The sequence below is a fragment of the Lucilia sericata genome, unplaced genomic scaffold (genome assembly GCF_015586225.1).
Source record: "Lucilia sericata isolate MDLA Ls3-8-SP2 unplaced genomic scaffold, ASM1558622v1 Contig000328F_arrow, whole genome shotgun sequence".
NCBI classification, from domain to species: Eukaryota; Metazoa; Arthropoda; class Insecta; order Diptera; family Calliphoridae; genus Lucilia; species Lucilia sericata.
In genome coordinates, this window is record NW_023994349.1 from 386,315 (window position 1) to 410,834 (window position 24,520).

The window sequence follows — 24,520 nt, forward strand, 5'->3', positions numbered from 1 at the left end:
AAATTGGTAGAGAGATTTCCTATGGAACTTATCAGTGTCGAATTTCATCGCTGTTCTCGCATTTATAAGCCAGTAATGAGCGTTAAAGTAAATTCTTTCGGCAATTCAATTGGGAACTTTGTTTCCTAAACGATATCAATGCTATGACGCAAAGTGGTTGAAAATATAATTAGGAATGAAAACATTCAAGTCTTTGTTTAATCAGAAGTGTAAAAGTGCAATCAGATCTAGAGAGGAAGCTTTTAGAACTTGGCGCAATAACCAAAACGCGAGGTCTTCATGTGCCAGAGTGCTTAGACGCGAAAAGCAGCGCCTTCGTGCTAAGGTTCTTATTGCTTCTAGAGGCAACAAAACCTTTTGGTTGTTCGTAAAAAGTGTAAAGGTTTTAGTTCTTTAGTTCCGACGCTTTTCAGGGATGATCAAACATTAATCGATAAGGCTAAACTTTTACCTGAGTTAATTGCAAGTAATTATTGCTTGCCGGAAAGCGATTAACCATTGCCCGAGCTCGAAAGGGTATATTCTTTCGAACACGTGCGTAAAAAGGTTTTAGCAACCGCCAGTATGGTTTTTGTAGAGGTCGCTCGATTTATATCGAGCTTTCTCAGAGATCTATATTATCGCATCATGCCAACAATTTATTTTAATAGGAATATTAACATAATATTAGAAGGTTATCACCAGGAAAACCAAAAATTTACTCTAAAAAGTGTTTTAAGATCATAAAACTTAGGGATGCCAATCCCGAAATTTCGATCCCTTATTTGTTTCAAAACATTTTTTTATTTTATGTTTTGAGCCATAATTTTCATTAGTTTGAAAATTACGATCTTATTTTATTTTTATAGTTATGATAGAGAGAATACAATGTGTAACACCAAGAAATATTGATCTGAGACCTAACAAAGTATACATATATATTCCGGGTCCTTATCAAATTCTGAGTCGATTTCTCCGTTCTCTCATCAAAAATATTCATTGTTGTCCTAAGCAGTTATGAGTAAAACTTTCAGACTGCCTCGAAAAAAATTAAGATTTTTCGTAATTCTTAAGTCGTTTTTAACAAATGGATTTATCGTTAATAACTTCATAAAAAATATCAGTATCAATTCAGTATTAATTTTCACATCATACTACCAATCTAGATTTGTATCGGTCCACAATTGGTCTTAACTCCCATATAAGACCCACTTCCAAAATCACTCAAACTCGCACTTGTCATTGATAAATAAAGCTACCGAGATAAAATTCGACATGAATATGTTTTGTGTATATACAAATGACTCTACGAAATTTTTTCCGAATCGTTTCATAATTGGTCATAGCTCCCATATAAGTTCCACTTCCGAAAATCTCTAAATGCTCATATTTCATTAACTAATAAAGCTATCAAGTTAGAATTCGACATGAATATGTTTTGTATAAGAGCAATTATCAAAGTTTTTTAATTCCTTTGAATTTGAACTATTATATAAATATTATATAAATATTATTATATAAATATTTTTCAAATATAGTATTATCTGAATGGGACAAAGTTATTTTTCAAGTTCTCCTATTTACAAAATCTATATCAATCTGAAAGCATACATACGATGGTATGGAATTGCCAAAATTGGGGAAAATTGTTTAAAAACTATTTATTATGAATTATACTTCTTTATTATGAATTATAAATTCTTATTACTTAGTCATATTTTTACTTGATGTATTAGGCCAAAGAATAATAAGAAGTTGGACTATTACATTGTTTTACAACAATAACATTTCCTTCTCTTCACAGACGAGTTCTGTGTAAATTCAACACACTTGTGAGAAATCAATTCTCTCACAATACTTCAAAACTTTTTCGCGAAAATACCGGGATAATAGGACTTGAACGACGTTTTTTCACAAACACATAACTATTTTTTAATTTTTTACACAATTTTATCGCATTTAACAATCCGAAATATTTTTATTTTTCACTAACTAAAAAAATATTTTTTTAATTTTTTTGACAATTAATTTTTGTGTGTTGAAATTAAAATTGACAAAACAAAGTTGTATATTTTGGTATTGAAAATGAAAAAATTATTTAAAATAAACTTATTTTTTTTGCAAAAAAAAAAAAAAGAGATTTTAAGTTCGAAAAATATATTTATTAAATTTTTACTGATTAGATGTGGGCAAAATAAATTAAAAAATCTGCGAATGTAGAAATTTAAATGTTATTTATTTTTCCTGAAATTTTTATGTACGATTTTATGCAAGTATGTATGTTTGGAAAGTGTGGTGAAAGTGTTTGGAGCTCCAATACTAATAAAAAAAATCTACCAATACATACTTGGCCTAATACAAAGAATATAAAGAAATTGGGGCTTGTCAGTTGGTACGTAAAGGAGTTGTCATTCGGTACCTAACTCTAAGTATGTATTGGTAGAATTTTTGTATTAGTATTGGAGCTCCAACCACTTTCACCACACTTTCCAAACATACATACTTGCATAAAATCGTACATAAAAATTTTAGGAAAAATAAATAACATTTAAATTTCTACATTCGCAGATTTTTTAATTTATTTTGTCCACATCTAATCAGTAAACATTTAATAAATATATTTTTCGGACTTAAAATCTCTTTTTTTGCAAAAAAAAAATAAGTTTATTTTAAATAATTTTTTCATTTTCAATACCAAAATATACAACTTTGTTTTGTCAATTATAATTTCAACACACAAAAATTAATTGTCAAAAAAATTAAAAAAATATTTTTTTAGTTTGTGAAAAATAAAAATATTTCGGATTTTTAAATGCGATAAAATTGTGTAAAAAATTAAAAAATAGTTATGTGTTTGTGAAAAAACGTCGTTCAAGTCCTATTATCCCGGTATTTTCGCGAAAAAGTTTTGAAGTATTGTGAGAGAATTGAGTTCTCACAAGTGTGTTGAATTTACACAGAACTCGTCTGTGAAGAGAAGGAAATGTTATTGTTGTAAAACAATGTCATAGTCCAACTTCTTATTATTCTTTGTATTAGGCCTTATAGGCTTGTATTCACTGAATTAAATAAAAATAAATAAATAAAAACTAATTCGCATAGCCCGAATTTGCTGAAATTTGGGTGTCGTGAGTACAGCTAATGACAATACAATATTATGTTTGAAATTAAAATCAAAGTTATGTTCTAACTTTTTTTATATTCTTAACCCATTAGATCCCAGCCATCTTAAGATCAATTAACTTAAATTATTTGTTGCAAAATGTATCTTATTATGGATTAGTTTAAAATAAAATTTAAAAACAACAAATTTTTAAATTTTGGAAATGGATGGGTACAGCGGGACAATATGGGTACAAATACAAATAAATAAAAACAATTTTAAAACCAATTTGAATATTTTTTTTAATATTTTGGTAAATTTCTACATAAAAAATCGAACAATTAGAATTGAGAATTTTTCCATTTGATTAAGTATGAAATGTATTGAAATTCCTGTGAATTACCGTATTCAGTGGACTTTTCCGACAATTTATTGATATTTGTGCTAAAATTAATTAATTTAAATTCATCAAATGGGTTGTATTCTTCACTGGCACTAGTGTTATACAATTTCCATTCGCCAAAAATGTTGTCTGGTAGATCCTCCAGTAACTAACAGTATTTATCAATTCCTTTTTCATCAATTTCTTGGCAATATTTGGAAAAGTAATGAAAAAATCTAAATGTGAACTGATTTTATTTTTTTTTCTTAATTCTTTACCAAAAAGGACATAAACATCCTTTAAAGATAATTTAGATATATGAAAAAATAGGCATGGGTAGTCCCATTGTACCCAAGCAAGTACAGCTTAAATATTGAGCTTATAAAAATAAACTTAAAAAGAAATTTTTAATAATTTTTTAACAAAATCCTATTCTATTTCTAAGAAAAATCTTTGCAAGTCCACAAAAATGTGAAAAAATCGGTGTTTGCACGTGCAATGTTTGTGTAGTGTGTGTGCGAATGAAAAAAGTATGTTTGATAAGCCGCTTGCGTAGTCTATTTGGGCCTTAATCTGTTTACTTTAGTTTTCAGGAAAATTCTAATCCATCAAAATCAAAATGAAAAAGTTTGTCATCAAATTGCAATGAAAGGTGCGAAAAATCGAAAAATTTAAAATTAGGCAACAAAAATTAGCAATCTGGGGAATTTCAGATAGCTGAATGAAAATTGGCAAATAGCTTCCCCTTAGCATAATTAGTAAGGAATAAAAAATCACCGAAAATATCTTGTCCTAGGTCAAAGGTTTCAAAAATTAGTTTTTGTCGAATATATTTCTTAATATGCATTGGAAGCATTTTAATGTTATTATAATTTCTATAGAGAACTTAATTTCCTTTTGGTTGAAGAATATTTTTGCGAATCATTAGTTGTTTTCGAGCTATAGTGCAATATTTTTCCATTGCACTAATATTTTCAAATCTTAATATAGATTGTATTAATAACAAATTAGTCAACATTTTTTCGTTATTCATAAGCAGTTATTCTATGCTTATACATTGTTACACGTTTTATCTCAAATTCGCTCTATCCATAATTTCAGATAGTATCACAGGTCATATTTACATTGGAAACAAATTAAAGTCGGTTGTCTATATTAGAGCTAGTTTAGGTCGTATTCTGATTTCAATGAAATTTAGTGGAAGTATTTGCCTGACTTTGTAGATTATGTCGACTAATTTTTTTAATTCGGACAGACGGACATTGCACATTGGACCAGAGGGTGATGCTGTCTGTGATAAGGGATATAACTGAAATCAAATATGTATTTTTAAGATTGGAAAATGTCATTGCAATGAAAAAATTATGCACTATAGCTCGAAAACATTTTCGATGTTATGCGAAAATATTCATCAACCAAAATGTAGGAAATTCAGTTCTCTATAAAAAATATAATAACAATAAAACGCATAATGCATAATAAGCGAGATATTCGCTAAAAAGTGATTTTTTTAACCTTTGACCCCCAATATCTCGCTTAGCGCACACGATATTTTCGGTGACTTTTAATCCCTTACTAATTATGCTAAGGAGAAGCTATGTGCCAGTTTTTATTTAGCTATCTAAAATTCCGCAGGAAAACCCTTGTTTTCCTGGGCTACAAATGTATATAAAATAATTAAATTTATGTAATCCCAATATCCCGGGATTGTAATTTTCATTTTTTCATTCTTCAAATGGTATTTTAGAAAATTTCAATAATGTGGGAGGGAACATGTGAAATTAAAAGTACACAATGTATAAACTCCCATTCAATTAGGAGAGTTTATACCTTACATATTACTTTTTGAATTTTCTAGAGTATTAATCATAGAAACTTGGTCTTATATATTTTAGAAAGTCTTCGCTTTCAACTTCCGTTCTATAAATATTGCAAAAATTATACTTATTAAAAGGTATGTATTTTTAGTGATTATGGAATTAACAATGTGTGCTCATTGTGTCGCATTAAAAAGAGAAAATTGTTTAATACTTATGTTTTTCATTTTATTTAATTCATATTCGTCTGTTTAACAAGTTTTATATGTCTAACTAGCTGTTGGTATATGGGAAACATTTTCTAAAAATAAACAAGTAAGAGTGAATAGAGAATCTTGTGTGTATGTTTGTATGTTTGTTTGTATGTATGTATGTATGTATGTATGTATGTATGTATGTATGTATGTATGTATGTATGTATGTATGTATGTATGTATGTATGTATGTATGTATGTATGTATGTATGTATGTATGTATGTATGTATGTATGTATGTATGTATGTATGTATGTATGTATGTATGTATGTATGTATGTATGTATGTAAGTATGTATGAATGTATATATGTATGTACGTATGTATGTATGTATTTATGCAAAAATGTTAATATAAAAATAGCAAATTACCGTTACCGGCACACAGTGCTCCCTAAATGTGACAAAAATAGAAGGAGATGTGCAAAATCGGCCCAAGGATAACGGTACCACCCAGATATCCTTAAAAAAGAAAATGTGATTAAAAATTTATAGTTGTCGACAATTTTCCTATTCTCTTTGAAAGGGCCTTACTATGTTCTCAAAATTTTTGTCCTGGAGTCAATATTTTTTTTTCCTTTTCGAAATTTGATATGTTTTGTATTTTATTTAAATATATTTAATCCTAAATTTCGAAATTCGATATGTTTTGTATTTTATTTAAATATATTTAATCCTATTTTCTCGCGTTATTGTGCTAGCTATATTTATCTTTTTTGTTATGACTTTTTTGCAATTTTTGCAAATATCAAAAATACCATAGCAAGAGATTGTAGGGCGTGAACAGATGTTAAGGAATATGATGTTATTTTTTTCGCGATCGTGAAAAAAGTTCCCGCACCAAAGGCGATGAAGTTTTGTATAAATTTTACTTTTTCTATATTTTTGTCAACATTTTTGTAAAGAGAACATTGTTCTTTAAATCCTTGTTTGAAAATTTTAACAAAATAACAAAGGAAAGCATTTTAGAAATTGCTTTCGGTGCGGGAAGTTTTTTGACCGAATTGACTTTAAAAATAGCTTTATATTATTAGGACAGTATTAGCTTTAAGGCAGTGCTATGGTATTTTGGCAAAAAAAGTTATAACCCTAATGTACATTAGAGTGCTCCAAGCTTGTATGAAGGAAAAATAAATTATATTATATATTATGTTATATTGTTCTATGGGTTGTATAACAGTGTCATTCAAATAATGAGGCTGACAGGATAACGTTACCAAGTGCCGCAACGGCTCTGAATTTTCCAAGTCAATTTACAGGGGAACAAAATCGATTTTTTACAGTTTTTGCTCACCACTTAATGAAAAACTTTGCACCTTATTGTAAAGGAATCGCAATGTGCACAGAATAAGCATTTCAGAAAGATGTAAAACACAAAAAATGGTTGAAAATTTTTAAAGTTATTGCAAGTTCCCAGCACATAAATTCGAAGTGTGACAAAAAATGTACTTATTTTTGAGATATATACCCCCTTATTCACAGAAAAAAGTTTCAGCATAAATATTATGAACTGCTTTCATTGACTAAAGTTAATAATATTTAAGAATAAGTTCCTAAATTGTATGAATTTTTTAATTTTTATATTTTTAAACATAATCTAGAAGCCTTGACTTAAAATATTAAAAATTTTCTTTATATTTTTCTGTTTGTTAAAAAATGTTTGAAATTTTCTTTAGAAAATTTTTTATTTCTTTATGATTTTTAGATTAAAAACAATGAAATATGCGCGTAACATGCAGCATTTTCTGAAGAATGGATGTTTAGCTATATGCTGTTTTTTTTATTTCATATTTTGTTTTCCAGCATTTTTATTTATTTATCATAAAAATACGCTAATATGTGATTATTTTCTAAAAAATGGAAGTTATTTATTTATTGCATTTTTGATGAAAATCAAAGAAAATGAACAAAAAAACAAAAAATCTTTCATGTACAAATTCATACATTTTATGAACTTTTAATATTCTGAATGAAAGTGGTTTGGGAAAAAAAAAGTCATGTTCGATTCATTCAATTTATTTCAAAATTCATTCCAAATATGAATTATTTTTTTCTGTGTTCACAAACAAACGGTTTATAAATTAGATTTTGTATGGAAATTTTGTTTTATAAACCTTTTATAAAATAAAAATTTTGTTTGTGAATAAGGGGGTAAAAAACATTTTCTTACTTAAAATATATTTATAATTACTCGAAATATTAAAAAAATTAGAGTGTCCTATAGAATTTAATATGTTTTTGTAATATTAAGTGTAAACTCACATTAGGGGTATACATAAATTTTGGCCTTGGCACCATGTATTAGGCCACTGCTGTTAAAAAACAATTACTTTCTTATAAATAAATCATAATCTGTATAAAATTGTCTTTCTAAAAATATATAAAAATTCAAAACCGATGGCAAAAGTTTTGAGATATATGCGACCAAAAATTAAATTTTTATTCAATATATACTTGTAAAAAATGGGCGTGGCAGCAGTCTTATAGCGCTGATTATTATGTGGAGCGTTTGGCCAATTATGTGCTAACTTTAACTAAAATTAGAACTCAATATCACAAAGATTTGATTAATGTCGTTCTAAAAGTGCCAAATGTTTCTGTGCATAGCTGAGAACAAGTTTGCGTTATCGTAAGACACATTTCGATTTCATGTGCTGTGAGACACGTTAATGGTCTGGGGAATTTGCAATAACTTTAAAATTTTTCAACCAATATTTCGTCGCCCGGGGATTTAAGTGCACTATATGCCAAAAATGCATTTCGAGTAAATCGATGTTGAAGTTTAACATAATTTTTCTCATTTTGTGATTTTTTTTACCATATGTTTGTTTTGAAATGAAGATTCTGAGGGAAATTTTTTATCTCCCGATCTCATCTACAACGGTATATTTTTTAACGGTAAAAACAATGCACATTTTCTTGCAAATATTTACACGTAGAGCATTAGAAAAGCAATAAAATACACCTAAAAATTTTAACAAAAAAAAATTTATTCATTTACAAAACTATTTATTTATTTACAAAACTATTTATAATGTTGTAGAATAAACTCAAAAATATTTAACGGTGTTGGTAATTGATTTCGGGAACGTTTTTTTATTATATTTGCTGTTTGGAAAGTAGGCTGCAAAATTGAGCTTTTAAATTTTATTGTAAATAAATTATTTTGGTTATATTGAAGAAGTTTTATTTTCTTAAATGGAAGAACCGAGAAATGTAATTGGTTAGATATCTTAGAAAAATTCATAAAATCTGAAAATTGCATTTCTACAATCTTAAGTTTAATCTTATTTGTTTTAAAATTTTTCAAATAATTAACGAGTGACAAAATACTATCAATTTCTAAACGTTTCAGATATTTGTCTAAAGCACTGTCGACGCAATCGACTTTTTGGATTTGTAAATGACCAGGCTCAGAAAATTTTTGAATAATACTTTTGACCTGTAAATGGTCTGACAAAAATTGCCTTTTATTATCAGAACAGTTCAGTATTGGCTATAAGGTAGTGCTGTGGTATTTTGCCGTCCAAAAAAGTAATAACCCTTAAGACTTTTTTCGATTATGCTGATCTTGTAGTATATGAACGATATATATTTATTTAGTTTTATTTGTAAAATACAACAGTATTCTATACATAAATAATTACCAAATAATTACTTATAACAGAAGAATATATTGAAAAATATTAGTATTAAACAATTTTCATATTGAGCAAAATTTTCAGCACAAATCAATTTCAAGATTTTGTATTGAAATTTTGCTCTATATGCCATTAATTGGCGTATAGAGCAAAATGACACAAAAAAGTTCTGTTTTGACGGATTGCAGATTTGAAAAATTTGGGGTCGAAAACCTATAGAAGCGTCCTTAACTCAAAATTGTCAAAATGGCGTATAGAGCACTTAAACAACCGGGCGACGATTTGTGTTTTATATCTTTCCGAAATGCTTATTATGTGTACATTGCGATTCCTTCACAATAAAGTGCAAACCGTTGTGGCACCTGTTAACGTTATCATATCAGCCTAATTTTTTTTATGACATAGTTTTACAACCCATAGAACAATTCTAGAGAGGGGACGGGTAAAATTCGCAACTTAGTTTTTTTGGAGCACTTTAGGTAATGTACATCCGTATACGCAGTTTATTAGCTTTTCATTGTTATATAAAACGTGTTATAAAGTACTTTATGTTTCATTCTATTTTAGATAAAATTTTTCAGTTTAACCAAAATATGAACACAATTTATCCTAAGCATCAACTTTTTGTTTGCTTGCTTTGTTAATAACGATGTTTATTTTGTTGTTTACATTGTGTTGCAATATTTTGGTAGCGTACATAGGGGTCTATAAATTCATATAAACTTTTTGAAAAACGGAAAAAACCGTTTCCGTAGATTTTATTGTGGATTATTATGTATTAATTTTAACGAATTATATATATTAAAATCTGAAAATTTCCCGAAAAATTATAAAATTTCGTCTATTTTGGTTGTTACGAAAAATTTCTGATATGAAATTTAAAGCGTCACTCAAGGACCTTTCTAATGATACCAATATTTCATATCTTTCCTTTGGAAGAAATATGAAAAAAATCATAAAAACCCAAAAAAAAGGACCTTTTTATCCTTTGATCCAGCTCACCAAATATTAACGCCGGGACAAAAATTTTGAACCTCTGGATACATATATTTCAAATTTATAAATAGTCACCTGAAATGCAAAAAGGCGTAACAACCAAAAAGTTTGATATTGACTTCTTGATCAAAATACATGTTGTCGCAAATTTTTAGAACTCTATACCGAATTTTTTGACATGAAATTCGAAAGGGCCTAACATCAAATTAGTGATTTCCACAAGCAGAAAGTCTTAAAAAGCAACATAATAGACATTGTCTGGCGGCACAGTTATATTCAAACGTGTTGGAATATAATACTTGTAAGAAAATTTCGTTTTTAGTACAATAATAGTTTTCATTTAAATTATGTTATTATTGTCTCTCCTATAAAATTTTAAAAGTGCATTTCAGGTGACGAAATTTGAGTTACTAATTAAATTAACTCATTCGTTCCCACTGTATTCGCTTGGGTAAAAAACAACCAGTTTTATATTGCTAGATTATCCATATTACTGAGTTTTTAGTAAAATTTGATTTTTGGAATATTACTTTAGAATCGGTACATTTACCGAATTATAAAGTCATAAATACATAACGGTAAATTTTAAATAATTTTTTTGTCAACAGAGTTTTTAAATTTTTCTATTTTTCGCATCTTTCATTTCATATATTTGAATGAATAAGAATTTTACTGAAAACTAACGTAAACAAATCAGCCCATTAGGATTTTATTAAAAAATGATAAAAAAAATATCTTTTTAAGTTTATTTTTATAAGCTTAAATATTGGTGTAGTAGCTTGGTTGGGTACAATGGGACCACCCATGCCTATTTTTATACCCTTCACCTTCATGAGAAGGGTATATATAAGTTTGTCATTCCGTTTGTAATTTCCAAAATATAATTTTCCGACCCTATAAAGTATATCCGAGACAACCTCTGAAAATTTCATAAAAAATAAGCAACAACAACACTGCTTATTCATTGCGTTGTGTATTTTGTTTTTTGATTATTTCGTTTCGTATATTTGAATGGCTGTGTGTTTCATTGCCATGTGTATTTTGTTTTTGTTTCTTGGTGTATTCAGTTTCGTATGTTTGGATGTCTGTTGGTTTTACTGCCTTGTGTATTTTGTTTTTTGCGTGTTGTTGTTTATTTTGTTTAGCTATTGCTATAATAATGATATAGTCGGGAAAATGAAATAAATTTAAATTTTATAAAATTTATACTTTTTAAATAAACTATGGTGAAGGGTATATAAGATTCGCACAGCCGAATATAGCACTCTTACTTGTTCATATACATATCTAAATTATCTTTTAAGGATGTTTATATCTTTTTTGGTGAAAAATTTAGAAGGCTTGTAGGTGCTACTGATTATCTTTATAATAAAATCAGTTCACCTTGTGATTTTTTCATTATTTCCAAATATTGCCAAGAAATTGATGAAAAGGGAATTGATAAATACAGTTAATTAGGATCTACCAGACAACATTTTTGGTGAATGGACATTGCATAACTGTAGTGTTAGTGAAGAATACATCCCAGTTGATGAATTCGAATTATTTTATTTCAGTACAAATATCAATAAAGTGTCGAAAAAGTGCACTGAATACGGTAATTCACAGGAATTTCAATACATTTCATAACTAATCAAATGGAAAAATTCTCAATACTAATTGATTCGATTTGATGCATGTAGGGAAGTACCAAAATATTAAAAAAATAATTAAAATTGGTTATAATTTTTTTTATTTATTTGTATTTGTACCCATATTGTCCCGCTGTACCCATCCGAGAACAGCCAAAAAAACCAAAATTTAAAAATTTTTAGTTTTTAAATTTTAATTTAAATTAATCCATAATAAGATACATTTTGCAAAAAATAATGTAAATTTATTGATTTTAAGATGGTTGGGATCTAATTTTCTAATTTTTATTCTCCAATATTTAACGATATTTGCTAAATTTTGGAATATTTAAAGAACATACAAAAAGTCAGTTTTACCGAAAATCGCAAAGAATTGCCAGTTGGAATAAAATCCCACTATATCCCACAGACAGATTCTTATAGTTTCATACTGGAAAGAGGTAGGACTTTTTTTAAAGCTTATATGAATTTGGCAATCGTAAAGATATAAGAAGTTATACCAAACATCCATGTTTTACGTCCCCCACATTCATAAAATTTTTCTGTTTTTCTGGAGGAACTGTAGGTTACTTTTTATTTCGAAATTTAATGAAGGCGAAGTAACACGCCCAAGTAGAAATAAATATTCTCAGAAATGCAAGCTTTTTGCTGTATACTATGTTTTTCACTACACAATTTACAATTGTATTTCAGAAATTTCCATTCGTATTTCAGAATTTTTCATTTCAATTTCAGAAATTTTACATGAAAATTCCATTAAAAATTTCTGAAATAGAAATGGAAAATTCTGAAATACAAATGGAAAGTTCTGAAAGAGAATTTGAAAGTTCTGAAATATAATTAGAAATTTCTGAAATATAATTAGAAATTACTGAAATTCAATTGGAAATGGTGTAGTAGCTTTTCACTACTTACTCATTGATATTTTAGCTCATTATTTTAATATGGTGATGTCATTGTAGACAAGTATTTACTGCGCACACTTACAAGGTTAGTCAAATGTTCTCTTACTAAACCACTGCTTGCGCGTCAAATAATGGTTTTTACATCGAATTTTTTTTTATAAAACACAATTCTAAACTCGCAATCAAATAAAATGTGCAAACAAAATGACAAAGTCATAAGTAAAACATTTCGATGTCCTTTAAAAAGGAGAAAAGATCAGAAAGTGGAAAACTGAGTACACAGTTTTTCTGTATACGATCTCAGCTTTCAAACATATTTGGTTTTGTTCAAGTCCAAAAAGTAATGTTCAGTATTTAACTAACATTGATTGGTTGCGGCTTATGTAATAAAGCTATACAACAAAATTTATGTACACAGCTCAACTAAATTATTGGCACAGTAATTACATTAAACTTCACAATTGATTAATTGACATTATTGCCAGCGTTGCCATATAAATTTCTACAAAATTCTTGAAATTAAACAAAAAAATCTTTTTTCGCTAAGAAAATCTTCATTTTAAACAAATTTGGATTATAAAACTTAATTAATAACTATTTCAAAAATCACACAAAAAGTAAATTTTGTGGAAAACTTTATTAAAAATCTCTTCTATATGACCAATAAAGCAAACAAATGTTTAATGTGCTTTCTGTGCCATTAATTTAGTTCGTCAGTGTATATGGTAAAGAATGAAAAAGAATGAAATTTTCAAAGGAAAAATAAAAAATAGTTTTAATTTCCGGAGATTGTCTTCTTTCATTTGATACCCATATTGAAAACTAATGGATATATGTAAATATTTTAATAATTTCTGTATCCTTCAAACTTTAAAGTCCTTTAAAAAGAAGAAAAGATCAGAAAATTGAAAAAAATGAAAACGCAGTTTTACTTTATAATATAAAGTAAAACTGCGTTTTCAGTTTTACATATAAAGTTTATATGTATTCTAGTATCATGTGTATATGGTCTCGTTCAAGTTATAAAGTAATATGTAATACAATATAAATAATACTTACGCTTTGAATATAATGGCGGTTTACATCTTTCCACTGCATTAGCACCGCAGTCCGAATTTGTTTCAATAAAATTCCGTAGCAATATTGAACTGCTCGAGAAATTGTTATTGCCATTGATACCGTTCGAAGAAGTGGTGGACAATGATTTGAATATTAGGTTTGGCATTTTATTTTGTTTGTGATCAATGCGTTCGTACGCTTGAAAGAGGGTTTATATGTGGGAGTGGGTCCTGATCCTAATAAAATTTGGTGAATGGATTTATTTTTGTATAAATTATATTTGTTTTGAATTTTAACGCGAGGTAACGATTTTAAGTGAATTATAGACGTAAATCCATTTTCTGAGGGATATTTTGTATGGGCTAGGGTGGGAGAGATGTGTGTGCCAAATTTCATCAAGTTATCTGGATGGACAGACTCAGAAAGCAATTCTGAGCAGATACTTTAAGAGCCAATATGTTTGGACGTTACATTCAGCAGCACAAACGCATAATACCCTCACCAATGTGGTTTAGGTTAATAAAAAAATAAAACTATGTAAAATTTTATTTCATAGTTTTACAGATGGACCCTTGTATTTTGTTGTTAAATCGCACTATTTAGAAGTTATTTGAGTTACTGATTACCAGGGCAACCAAAAATATGCAATATCATATTTTTTGCTGCGCGTCGTATGGACACACGAGTTGGCTATTTATCCATTTCAGACAATTTAACGAATTTTGGCATCGATTTATAAGAGCATATTTTTGCATATTTTGTTCTTTACAGCATATTTTTGCATATTTTAAATTTTACAGCATATTTCCGCATATTTTACTCATAATCGCAATTTTTTATTGCATATTTCGTTCTTTACACCTAACTTTTTCAAATTTTTAAATAAAAACTTTCAACCTTTTTTTTGGGAAATTAATGAATAGAAAATGTTTTTAAATTTTTTATTATATTTTATTAGAAATTAAAAGTTTAAGGCCCATTATTATAACTTGGCAATAACTAAAGATAGGATTTTATTTTTTGATGACACAAGAATTAATCAAGTTTAAAATGGTTGAAATCGGTTTACTACCGTACCCCTCGAATTGGCTTCTCGAGCTCAAAATTATATTAAATGTTTCAGTATCTCTACAAAAATCGGCACAACTTAGTTGCGTATAAATATAAATGTTACTGACAATTGTCGTAATGATCGGGCCTCATTTCATCCTTGCCCCCATACAAAGTCCCCATCAGAAAAGGTCTTGAAAGTCAATAATTCACTAGTATCACGATAAAATTCTGCATAAATAACTTTAATATAAACCTAAATCCCTCATTTATAAGGATAGGCCCATATTTACCCTTGCCCCCGTCAACAAATTGTTTAAATATTAACCTACTCACTGGTGTAGGTTATAATAAGGTCGGTCATGCCCGACTATATATTTTTTACTTGTTTGTCTTTCAAATATAAAATTTTATTTTAGAAATTAACAGCCTGTTTTTCTAAAATGAAAATTTGTATTCGTTCTTAAAAATAGCGAACGAAATTGGCTTTACGTTTTTGTAACGAAAAAATATATTTTCATGTGAGTGGCAACGAAAGAGCTTTATTTTTCCATATATTTTTGGTTTTTAGAAAATGAATTCGTTCGCTATAAACGAATGAAAAGTCAGAAATAGACGATAGGCAAAGGCCTTTCGTTTGCCCATAAAACAACGAAAATTATACAAAAATACGAAATAATATGTGGCCACTTGAACCTGAATACAATTTGCAATACAAACCTTTAAATTTCTTGAGACATACAAGTTTCATGTTGTTTTCAAAAAAACATTTTTTATAATTTAAATTTTTTTTGTAAAATTATTTTATTTTTGTTTATTTTTTTGGGTTAACACCAAACACCTTATTGAAAAAATATTTAAAATTTCAGAAATGAAATACGTAGGCAATAATGTTCTGTTACGATAGAAAAAGCTAATTTCATTTTAGACATTTTTAAAAGAAAACTTTCAAATGTTTTATAAAAACCTAATTTTAAACTTGATCGTAATAAAATGAAATGTTCGTGTGAGAACTAAATTGTTTTAGAAAAACAGGCTGTAAATCAATAGAATGTAAAGCAAAAGAATTAAGCATCTAAATCCTTTCCTATAAAATTACACAGGTCGACAAAATTTGAAAGAGAAACCCAGAGACCAAAGTTTACTTTTCTGAATTATTGAGCATCGCTTAATCTGAATCCAATTTCTTTGTCACATCGTGTCCTAAAAACTGAAAAATCCTGTTTTGGCCATATTAAAAACCTTATAAAAGAGGGAAGACACCTTTATTTATAAAATCCGTTATGTGATTCGAAAGTTCAATCTGTCGGTTTTAACCCCCGTATTCAGTATTTCAGACGGACATTTTATTATTAAAATTTGTATGAAAATTACTCAGTTTTTAAATATTTTTGAGTGCTTTTCATATTAATATTGAAAATAAAATTTCCGTCCGTACGGGAGTAAAATAAAAGTTTAAAAAATTGAGACAAATAAGTTTGTCATAGAATAAAGGCAACATTGAGTTTTTGTAAGTTTATGGTTGTTCCAAGCTTTAGGTTTACATATCTCGAAGAAACATGGATATATGACAGAGGTTAAACATTTTTTTAAATCGACAGATTGGACTTTCAGATAACAAAAATGGTAAAAACGGTGTTTTCATTTGGAAAATGGGAAATTTTAAGTGCATATTTTGTATATTTTTAGAGCATATTTTTAGTTTATAAGAGCATTTTTTATGCGCATAAAACTATTTTTTAGAGCATATTTTTGGTTGTCCTGCTGATTAAAAACATGCATTTCTTTTTGACAATTGATACTTTCGCAAAGAGTTAAGTCATATATTATACGTATAACTAAGCTGACCATATGCCTTTTTTAGAGGACAATCATCTATTTTAACTGGCTGTCATCTTTAAAATGTATGTTCTCTTTCTGTCATCTATTTCCATTATATGTCATCTTAATTTTTAAAACCTTTATGAATATTTATTTTTGTAAATTAACACAAATTTTATTTATTCATAAAAGTCAAATAGCTTAAAATACCTTTATTAAACCATTGACAAATATAAGATTTTTATTGTAGGCTAACCCTACTATAAGCCAACAATAAGTTTTCGTTAAAGGTTGATAGCGAAAACTAATTATGATTTCTTTTAAAATAAAATCTAAAATTTATAATTTTATCGTTTACAAATTTGTAAATAAAATCTCAGAAAATTTTTAAAAGGTTATATTTTGTGAAAAAGATTATAATCTAGGTTATATTATATTATATATATTTCAATTGGCCAGCACTATTTTTAGGCAATTTGGAAATGCCTCTCTGTCAACCAAATGATGGCCAAAATCATTTTATTTTCCTTTTTTCATAGTGTAAATGTATGATAAATATAATGCTATATTAGTTATACATATGTATATGTAGAATTTCATGTCAAGTGACCTATTAGTTAGTACTATTGGATAATAGATCAGACACAAATTTTCAGCTGTAACGGTTAAGAACTGCCGGACTTAGAGGGGGTCAAATTTGGACATTTTGGTCATACAGGGTTTTATTCAAATGAGTGTAACTTTTCACCTATTGGTCCTAGCAAAAATTGTCCAACGGAGTTCAGATAGCTATTTCTTCATTCTTCCCAAAAATTTTTCTTTTTAATTTTTTTTTTTAATATTTTTTTAATTTTTTTTTCAAAATGGGCCCTTTTATTTTTTTTGGTTAAAAGAAAGCATTATACAATTTTTTTAAAGGGCTTTATAGTCCCATAATGGGATGCGAGTGGGATATCTATCAAAAAAAATATTTTTTAACTTAAAAATAAAATTTTTTCAATATTTGCCACTTAATTTTCCTCTATTTTTTCAAAATGGACGTTTTTTTATAGTTTTTTTTACTTAAAAGAAAGCTTAGACCATCATTGCCTTTGTGCTTTGTGATTACTTAGTGGGATATACAGTGAATCAACTAAGTTTTTTGCCTACCTTTTTTTAAGAGAATTTTGTTCTTTGTTCATAAATAAAATTTAAAAAAAAAACGGCTAAAAAGTAAATTTATGTTTCCAATTGAAAATAGAGATTGTGTAGAATGGAAAAACCAAGAAAAAAAATATTAAAATAAAAATTTTGGTGCATTTGTTGTTGCATTTTATTATTTTTCGTCAGAATTTGCACGTCAATAAAGTATTTTGCATATTGAAAATTCCAGTAATTTTCAAAAATCATATCCTTATTGTGTGAAACTGTGTAGTTATTTGCGTTAAAAATGTTTAAAGGGAAATAATGAGGCAATTCCAATATAAAAAATTAGTTTAGATTTTTAAAACAAGTATAAATCAATGAAATTCAATTATGAGATGTTTAATCAATCATTAAAAAATATAAAATATAGAAATTGATGAAATAACACAAAGAATTATTTAAAAAATCGCAAAATCTTTAACTGCCAAACTGTATCCAAGCAAAAACCATTGAAGTCCTCATTTATCTTCTCCAAAGTACATATACGAACTTTAAAGAACACTATGTTAAAATTTAGACCTCTAAACAGGCCTTAGGTTGCTTGGAAACAATATAAAGTGAACTATCGTGTGGTACAGGAAAAATACTTAATTTAGATATTTACAAATAGAGGCTGTTCTCATCACCTAAGATCCACAAAAGCAATATTTTTCAGCTAATACATACACTTATATATAGTTAGAACCCAAATCAAGAATAACTATCCAAATCCAACTACGCCTACTGCATTTTATTCATAAAATAATGCATTCAAAATATCAAGATTCTAGCATGTAATAGTTCTATTGTGGTATACGGTGATATCCCCATACTTAGAGTGGCTAGGATGGTACCAAAGTAAATTAATAAAGTAGCATCACTTGAACAGCTGACTATTTTTTTAAACTAGATAAATGAAGCAAGTTGTCAAAGTTTGTTTTGAAAATTGTTAACATTGTTTACGTCGGCATTTTTAAATTGTGTTTTGCTATTTGTTAAAATTTGTGAAAAGTTGAAAAAGTTAATTAAAAGTGGTTTTAAAGTTTAAAAGTATTATAAATTGTATAATATATAATAATATAATTAAATCGTTAATATTTTTAACTTAAAAGTAATATTTTTTATTTATGTTTTGTTCACATTGTTGTTAAAGGAAATTTTATTTTGACATAATCTTAAATTATTCCAAAAACAAAATACATGTGGTTGTTGTAGATGTTGTTGTACAACAAGAGATGTCGCTACTTTATTAATATACTTTGGATGATACTTAGTGACAGCTTTATTGAATAAGAATCAATATTATACAATTCTAAATAAAATTCACTCAGTACTCCCCAAATAGATGGGGTTTCCGTAGTGTAGTTTTTGCTTATCAATACAAAATGACCAAAAACCCAGATTATTTTTGTTAAAATCTATAGATTTATACCCCACTAAAATTTTTTTCTAGGTCGAAATCCATTGATTTCCTAATTTATCATGTATCCAATTCAAAATTACTTATTATTTTCAAAATTAAATCAAAGAAACGATAGATTTCATATTAAGTCAAATATTGAAAAATTCTTATAGGTATATAGGATAATAAATCGGTTAAAAAATGTCCAAACTTTGTCGTTACACTACTAAAATATCTATAAAATGTTATTCTAATATATAGGAGTAATAAAAATATTAAATTTTATAAAACAATGCCTTAAAAATTAACAATACGTTCACATTTTATCAAAAATCTCGTTAATTAATATCAGAATTTTACTTTTTAATGTAGAAAATTAATATATAAGATATTCTTTAAAAAATACAACAAACAAATTGCTTTATTTTGCTAAAAATAATTGTTCAGATAAAGTTTTTTCTTAAAATTTATAAAATTTTACATAGGCAAATTACTTAACTGTATATGTATATAAAAATATTTTAACTCCAAAAGCAAAGTTTTTGAGTTAAAATATATTTTTTTTTCACATATGCCCCTTGCATCATACAAAGCTCTTAAAGGAAATGTTCTAATCTTTCTTTTGAGTAAAAAAATACAACTAAAAACGTCAGTTTTGAAAAAATATGGCAAAATTAAGTGAAAAAAAATAATTTTTTGATGGATATCCCACTCGCAAACGAAAAACTCATAAAAAAAGCAAAAACAAAATACTCAACGCAATGAAACCAACAGCCATCCAAACATACGAAACTGAATGCACCAAGAAACAAAAACAATATACACAAGGCATTGAAACACACAGCCATCCAAACATATGAAACGAATACTCAATGAATAAGCGTGTTGTTGTTGTAGCTTATATCAAAGCATGAAAAAAATTGTCTTTTTATGAAATTTTCAGAGGCTGTCTCGGATTTTTGCTCATATCTCTGTTATTTATTGCTGATTTTAAATAGCGATCTTCTCGAAAGCATGTCTAACAGAATTATTGAAGATTTGGATCTCGCAGATATCTGGGGTCCTCTTAAAACGGATTTTAACAAACACACAGACGGACAGACAGACAGACGGACATAGCTTAATCAACTCCGCTACCTATAAGGATCCAGAATATATATACTTTATGGGGTCGGAAAATTATATTATAGAAATTACAAACGGAATGACAAACTTATATATACCCTTCTCACGAAGGTGAAGGGTATAATAAAAAGGGCCCATTAAAAAAAAATTAAATAAAAATTTCAAAAAAATGTTTTTGTAAAGAATGAAGAAATGGCTTTCTGAACTCTTTTGGACAATTTTTGCTAGGACCAATAGGTGAAAAGTTACACTCATTTGAATAAAACCCTGTATGACCAAAATGTCCAACTTTGACCCCCTCTGACTCCAGCAGTTCTTGACCGATAGAGCTAAAATTTGTGTCCGGCCTACTATCCCATAGTACTAACCTTGCACGGTGGTAAATTCCGGCCAAAATCGATAACTTCTTTATTTCTTTAAATAAATAGCTGAAAATTTTCACAAATATTTCTTACAGGTAAGGTTTGTTTGGTACTGACAAAGGGCAAAATCGGTTGAAGATTTCGCCTAGCCCCCATACAAGTGACCCCACAGAAAACTCATAAATACGTTAAATATAAAGCAATTTTCATGAAATTTAGCACAAGACAGTTTTATGCACCCAGAAATTTTATAGTATGGCGGATATCAGATCATATTTGACCTCGTATAAGGTTCTTAAATGCTGATAATAGGGTTAAAAATACTAGTAAAGCAATGAAATTTGACACAAAATATTTTTATAGGAACCTAAACCTCTGACCAAATTTTCTGACAATCGGTCCATAATTGACCCTAAATACCATATAAGGTCCCCCTTCAGATAATTACTTTAACGCTCATTACTGGCTTAAAAATATCTGAATAGCAATGAAATTCGACACAAACAAGTTTTATAGGAACCTAAATATGACTATCAAAGTTTATGAGAATTGGTCCATAATTGACTCTCCCCTATACATATATAAACATAAATATCAACATAAACAAGTATTACAGGCGGGTAAAATCCTTCTGTCAAATTTTATTTAGTTCTGTCCATAATTGTTCAGCATTTTTAATAGACGAAGTCATAAAAATGCTCTAGTTACTAGAGTCGCAGGAAGTTGCAGATGAAATTTATAATACTTACTCCTGATATATAACAGTAGTAGATACAAAGTTCACTCAACTTCTTATAGCCCCCTTTTCCTTTTGTATGGTCTTTCAAAATTTGTTAATTTTGTCGCAAAATATTCGTTATTCGGATACTTTTAATAATATTTTTAAGTTGTTATATGTACAAGATTAAAAAAAAAAAGATATATCATTTAACGTAAAAATCTTTAATTAAAGGAATATTGTGATTATTTTTTCAAAATACATAGAGAACTGGAATTGGCTGTCAACAAAATTACTCGAAAATGTTCAGAAGTTTTCACATGGGAACTAAATACGTAATTTTCTCACTTTAATAAGATTCATCTAATTCATCTAACTTTAATAAATTTCTCTCTTAAAATCTTTAAATTTGGTTTGTTTATATTTTAACAAAACAAATGCATAAAAATGGTCATAATCTTTTTCTGTAAAATATGTAAAAAAATTTTAACTCAAAAAATTGTTTTACTCTTTTCTTTTTTATGTCATCTATTTTCATTTCCAAAATCTGATCGCCTTAGTATAACGCATTCCGCAACAACATCGAAGAAGTCCAACTTTTTTATATTATTTTCCCGAAAGATTAGCTTATATACTAAGCTCACCCATTTGCAATCGCAACAATATTTAATGTCATATTTCATCCTACTAGATTTATTTTGATAATTGATTCATCTCAGAGTTTAATATAATTCCGTTTACGTTCAGATAACCAATAAATAACATGGAGCCATGTTTGGTCCAAAAAAAAAAAAACAAATTTTAAACGACAAAGTTTGACACATTTCTTCCTATTGTATTAAAAGGTCCTATGTTTTTTATAGAATCCAATAATTATCGTTACTAGCCTTTTGGTCTCATGATATCCAAGGTAATCGGTTTTATGTCCCGATTAAGAATTTAATGCTTTATCGGATAAAAAACTATGACATTGGATTTCTTTTAAATATACAAACGAAAATGGAATACAACTCTCGAAGCCGGAGCTTCGAAGTCTATTTTGGAGCTACTCGACCGCGTACAGGAGAGGTCGAAGGTACTTATCGGTGACAGTAGGGTATCCAACTCTATTGATTCACTGAAGCACCGTCGCAACGTGGGGTGTATTTCACAGGTCTATCGATACTACAATGGAATGTGTTCCTTTGAAATAGGGAACTTGTTCCCGATACCCGTATATTCTTGCGTAATACACGTCTTTCTTCAAGAACACATCCATTTATGGTAGATTGGCCAGTGGACCGCACAACACACTAAAGGGAAAATTTATTCTTCAGCCGCACTGTTCGTATGTGGAATAAACTTCCTGCAGAGGTATTCCCTACCACTCTCCTTCCCACAACCTATTTTCCTAGTTCCAACACAATGCTTCGCATAAGTAGGGGTCATCCCCTGAGTGCTGGTCCAATTAAAAACAATTTATTTTTGTTAATAAATAATAAATAATAAATAAATTTAAAAATAAAATTTAAATTTTTAAGATTAAATTTTGAAAAAAGAAACTGGAAAGTATGCTACTAAAGCCAAATTATGTAAAATTATGTTCTTATGGGTAAAATATGCGGCACAAATCGATGCTTAGCACGTTTTCTTTTTCTGAATTTTTATTTTTTGCTGGACTTAGCACATTTTCTTATAACTTTATCCTACGCACAGGTTCTATTTTGAAGATAATTTGATACAAATATTTTGCTGTGTACTTCGGACGAAGTGTATAAAATTTTGTTAGTGTAGGTTCACTATTTCTTATAGCCCTCATACAAGCGGCTGCTCGAAAAAGAGATTAAACAGAAATAAACATGTTGAGAAGCTAGTAATCGTCATCAAATTTGGAGGCAAGTTATTTTTTTGTATTGAAAAATTATATAGTAAAGAATGGCGGATATCGGACTTTATTTGATCCTTGCCCCTATATAAGATCCCCTTCAGAAAGCTCTTTTTAACTCTCATAAATCCATTAAACCTATCAGTATAGCGGCGCAGTGTTATAAAGCCATAGGTAATAAAGCCATATGTCCTTATTTCTCAATGAAATGAGAAAATATAACCATATGGCTTTATTGCCTACACCCAAGTGCAATATCACCATAACTAAAAGTAACCAAAGTGGAAATAACGCCATAACAGTGAAATAGTACGGTTACAAATTGCCAAAAGAATCAGTTGCCAATAATTCCTCAAAATTCAAAAATGAAATAAATCCCTAAAAATACTTTTGGGAAGTTATTTCATTATATTACTTTTATATCACGAAATAAAAAAAATTATGTTTGATAGCCGGCCTTCGGCCGGGCGCCAGGGTTTTCTCCTCTGAGATATATTGGACACCGGCTTCGCTAAAAATACACTTTCCGTGTAACAAGAGCGTTCGACCTTAGGCCGGCTATTTAGGAAATCTTTACTAAGCAAAGCCGGTGTTGGACATATCATAGAGAAGAATGTCCTTGCGCCCGGCCGTAGGCCGGCTATTTAGGAAATCTTTACTAAGCGAAGCCGGTGTTGGACATATTATAGAGTTGTAAATTCTTGCGTCCGGCCATAGGCCGGCTATTTAGGAAATCTTTACTAAGCGAAGCCGGTGTTGGACATACCATAGAGAAGAAAGTCCTTGCGCCCGGCCGTAGGCCGGCTATTTAGGAAATCTTTACTAAGCGAAGCCGGTGTTGGACATATTATAGAGTTGTAAATCCTTGCGTCCGGCCGTAGGCCGGCTATTTAGAAAATATTTATTAAGCGAAGCCGTTGTTGAAATGAAAAAAATTAAATGAGCAATAACACCATAATGGTTTTATTTCATTCCTTACATGGAAATAAAGTCATATGGCCTTATTTCTCAATGAAATGAGAAATATAACCATATGGCTTTATTACCTATAGCTTTGAAATTCTATATAGAGAAAACTTTAATGAACTTAAATTGCATATGTATTTGACCATAGCTCCCATATAAAGTACCCTTGAAAAAATTACTCTAACGCTTATAACTGTTTTTAAAATACCAGAATAGTGATGAAATCCGACAGAAACAAGTTTTATGGGACCCAAACACTATTTACACAACATTTTATGAGGA

At 28.5% G+C, this 24,520-nt stretch overlaps 2 protein-coding genes across 8 annotated transcripts in view; one reads left to right on the forward strand and one right to left on the reverse strand.

Annotated features, from left to right (window-relative positions):
• Window positions 1-24,520, forward strand: part of LOC119603708 — a 74,276-nt gene that overhangs the window by 46,277 nt on the left and 3,479 nt on the right. The gene's annotated exons all lie outside the window — the stretch shown is intronic.
• LOC119603709 (septin-2) overlaps window positions 1-24,520 on the reverse strand; it is a 34,111-nt gene that overhangs the window by 5,127 nt on the left and 4,464 nt on the right. Inside the window, exons 1-2 of one of the 7 annotated variants that reach the window (XM_037955850.1) lie at window positions 21,440-21,457; window positions 13,767-14,002 (exon numbers count right to left, since the gene is read on the reverse strand). In XM_037955850.1, the coding sequence (XP_037811778.1) occupies window positions 13,767-13,932 (166 nt within the window). In that variant the 5' untranslated portion in view covers window positions 13,933-14,002; window positions 21,440-21,457. The other 6 variants (XM_037955846.1, XM_037955851.1, XM_037955852.1 and 3 more) reach the window with 6 other exon arrangements.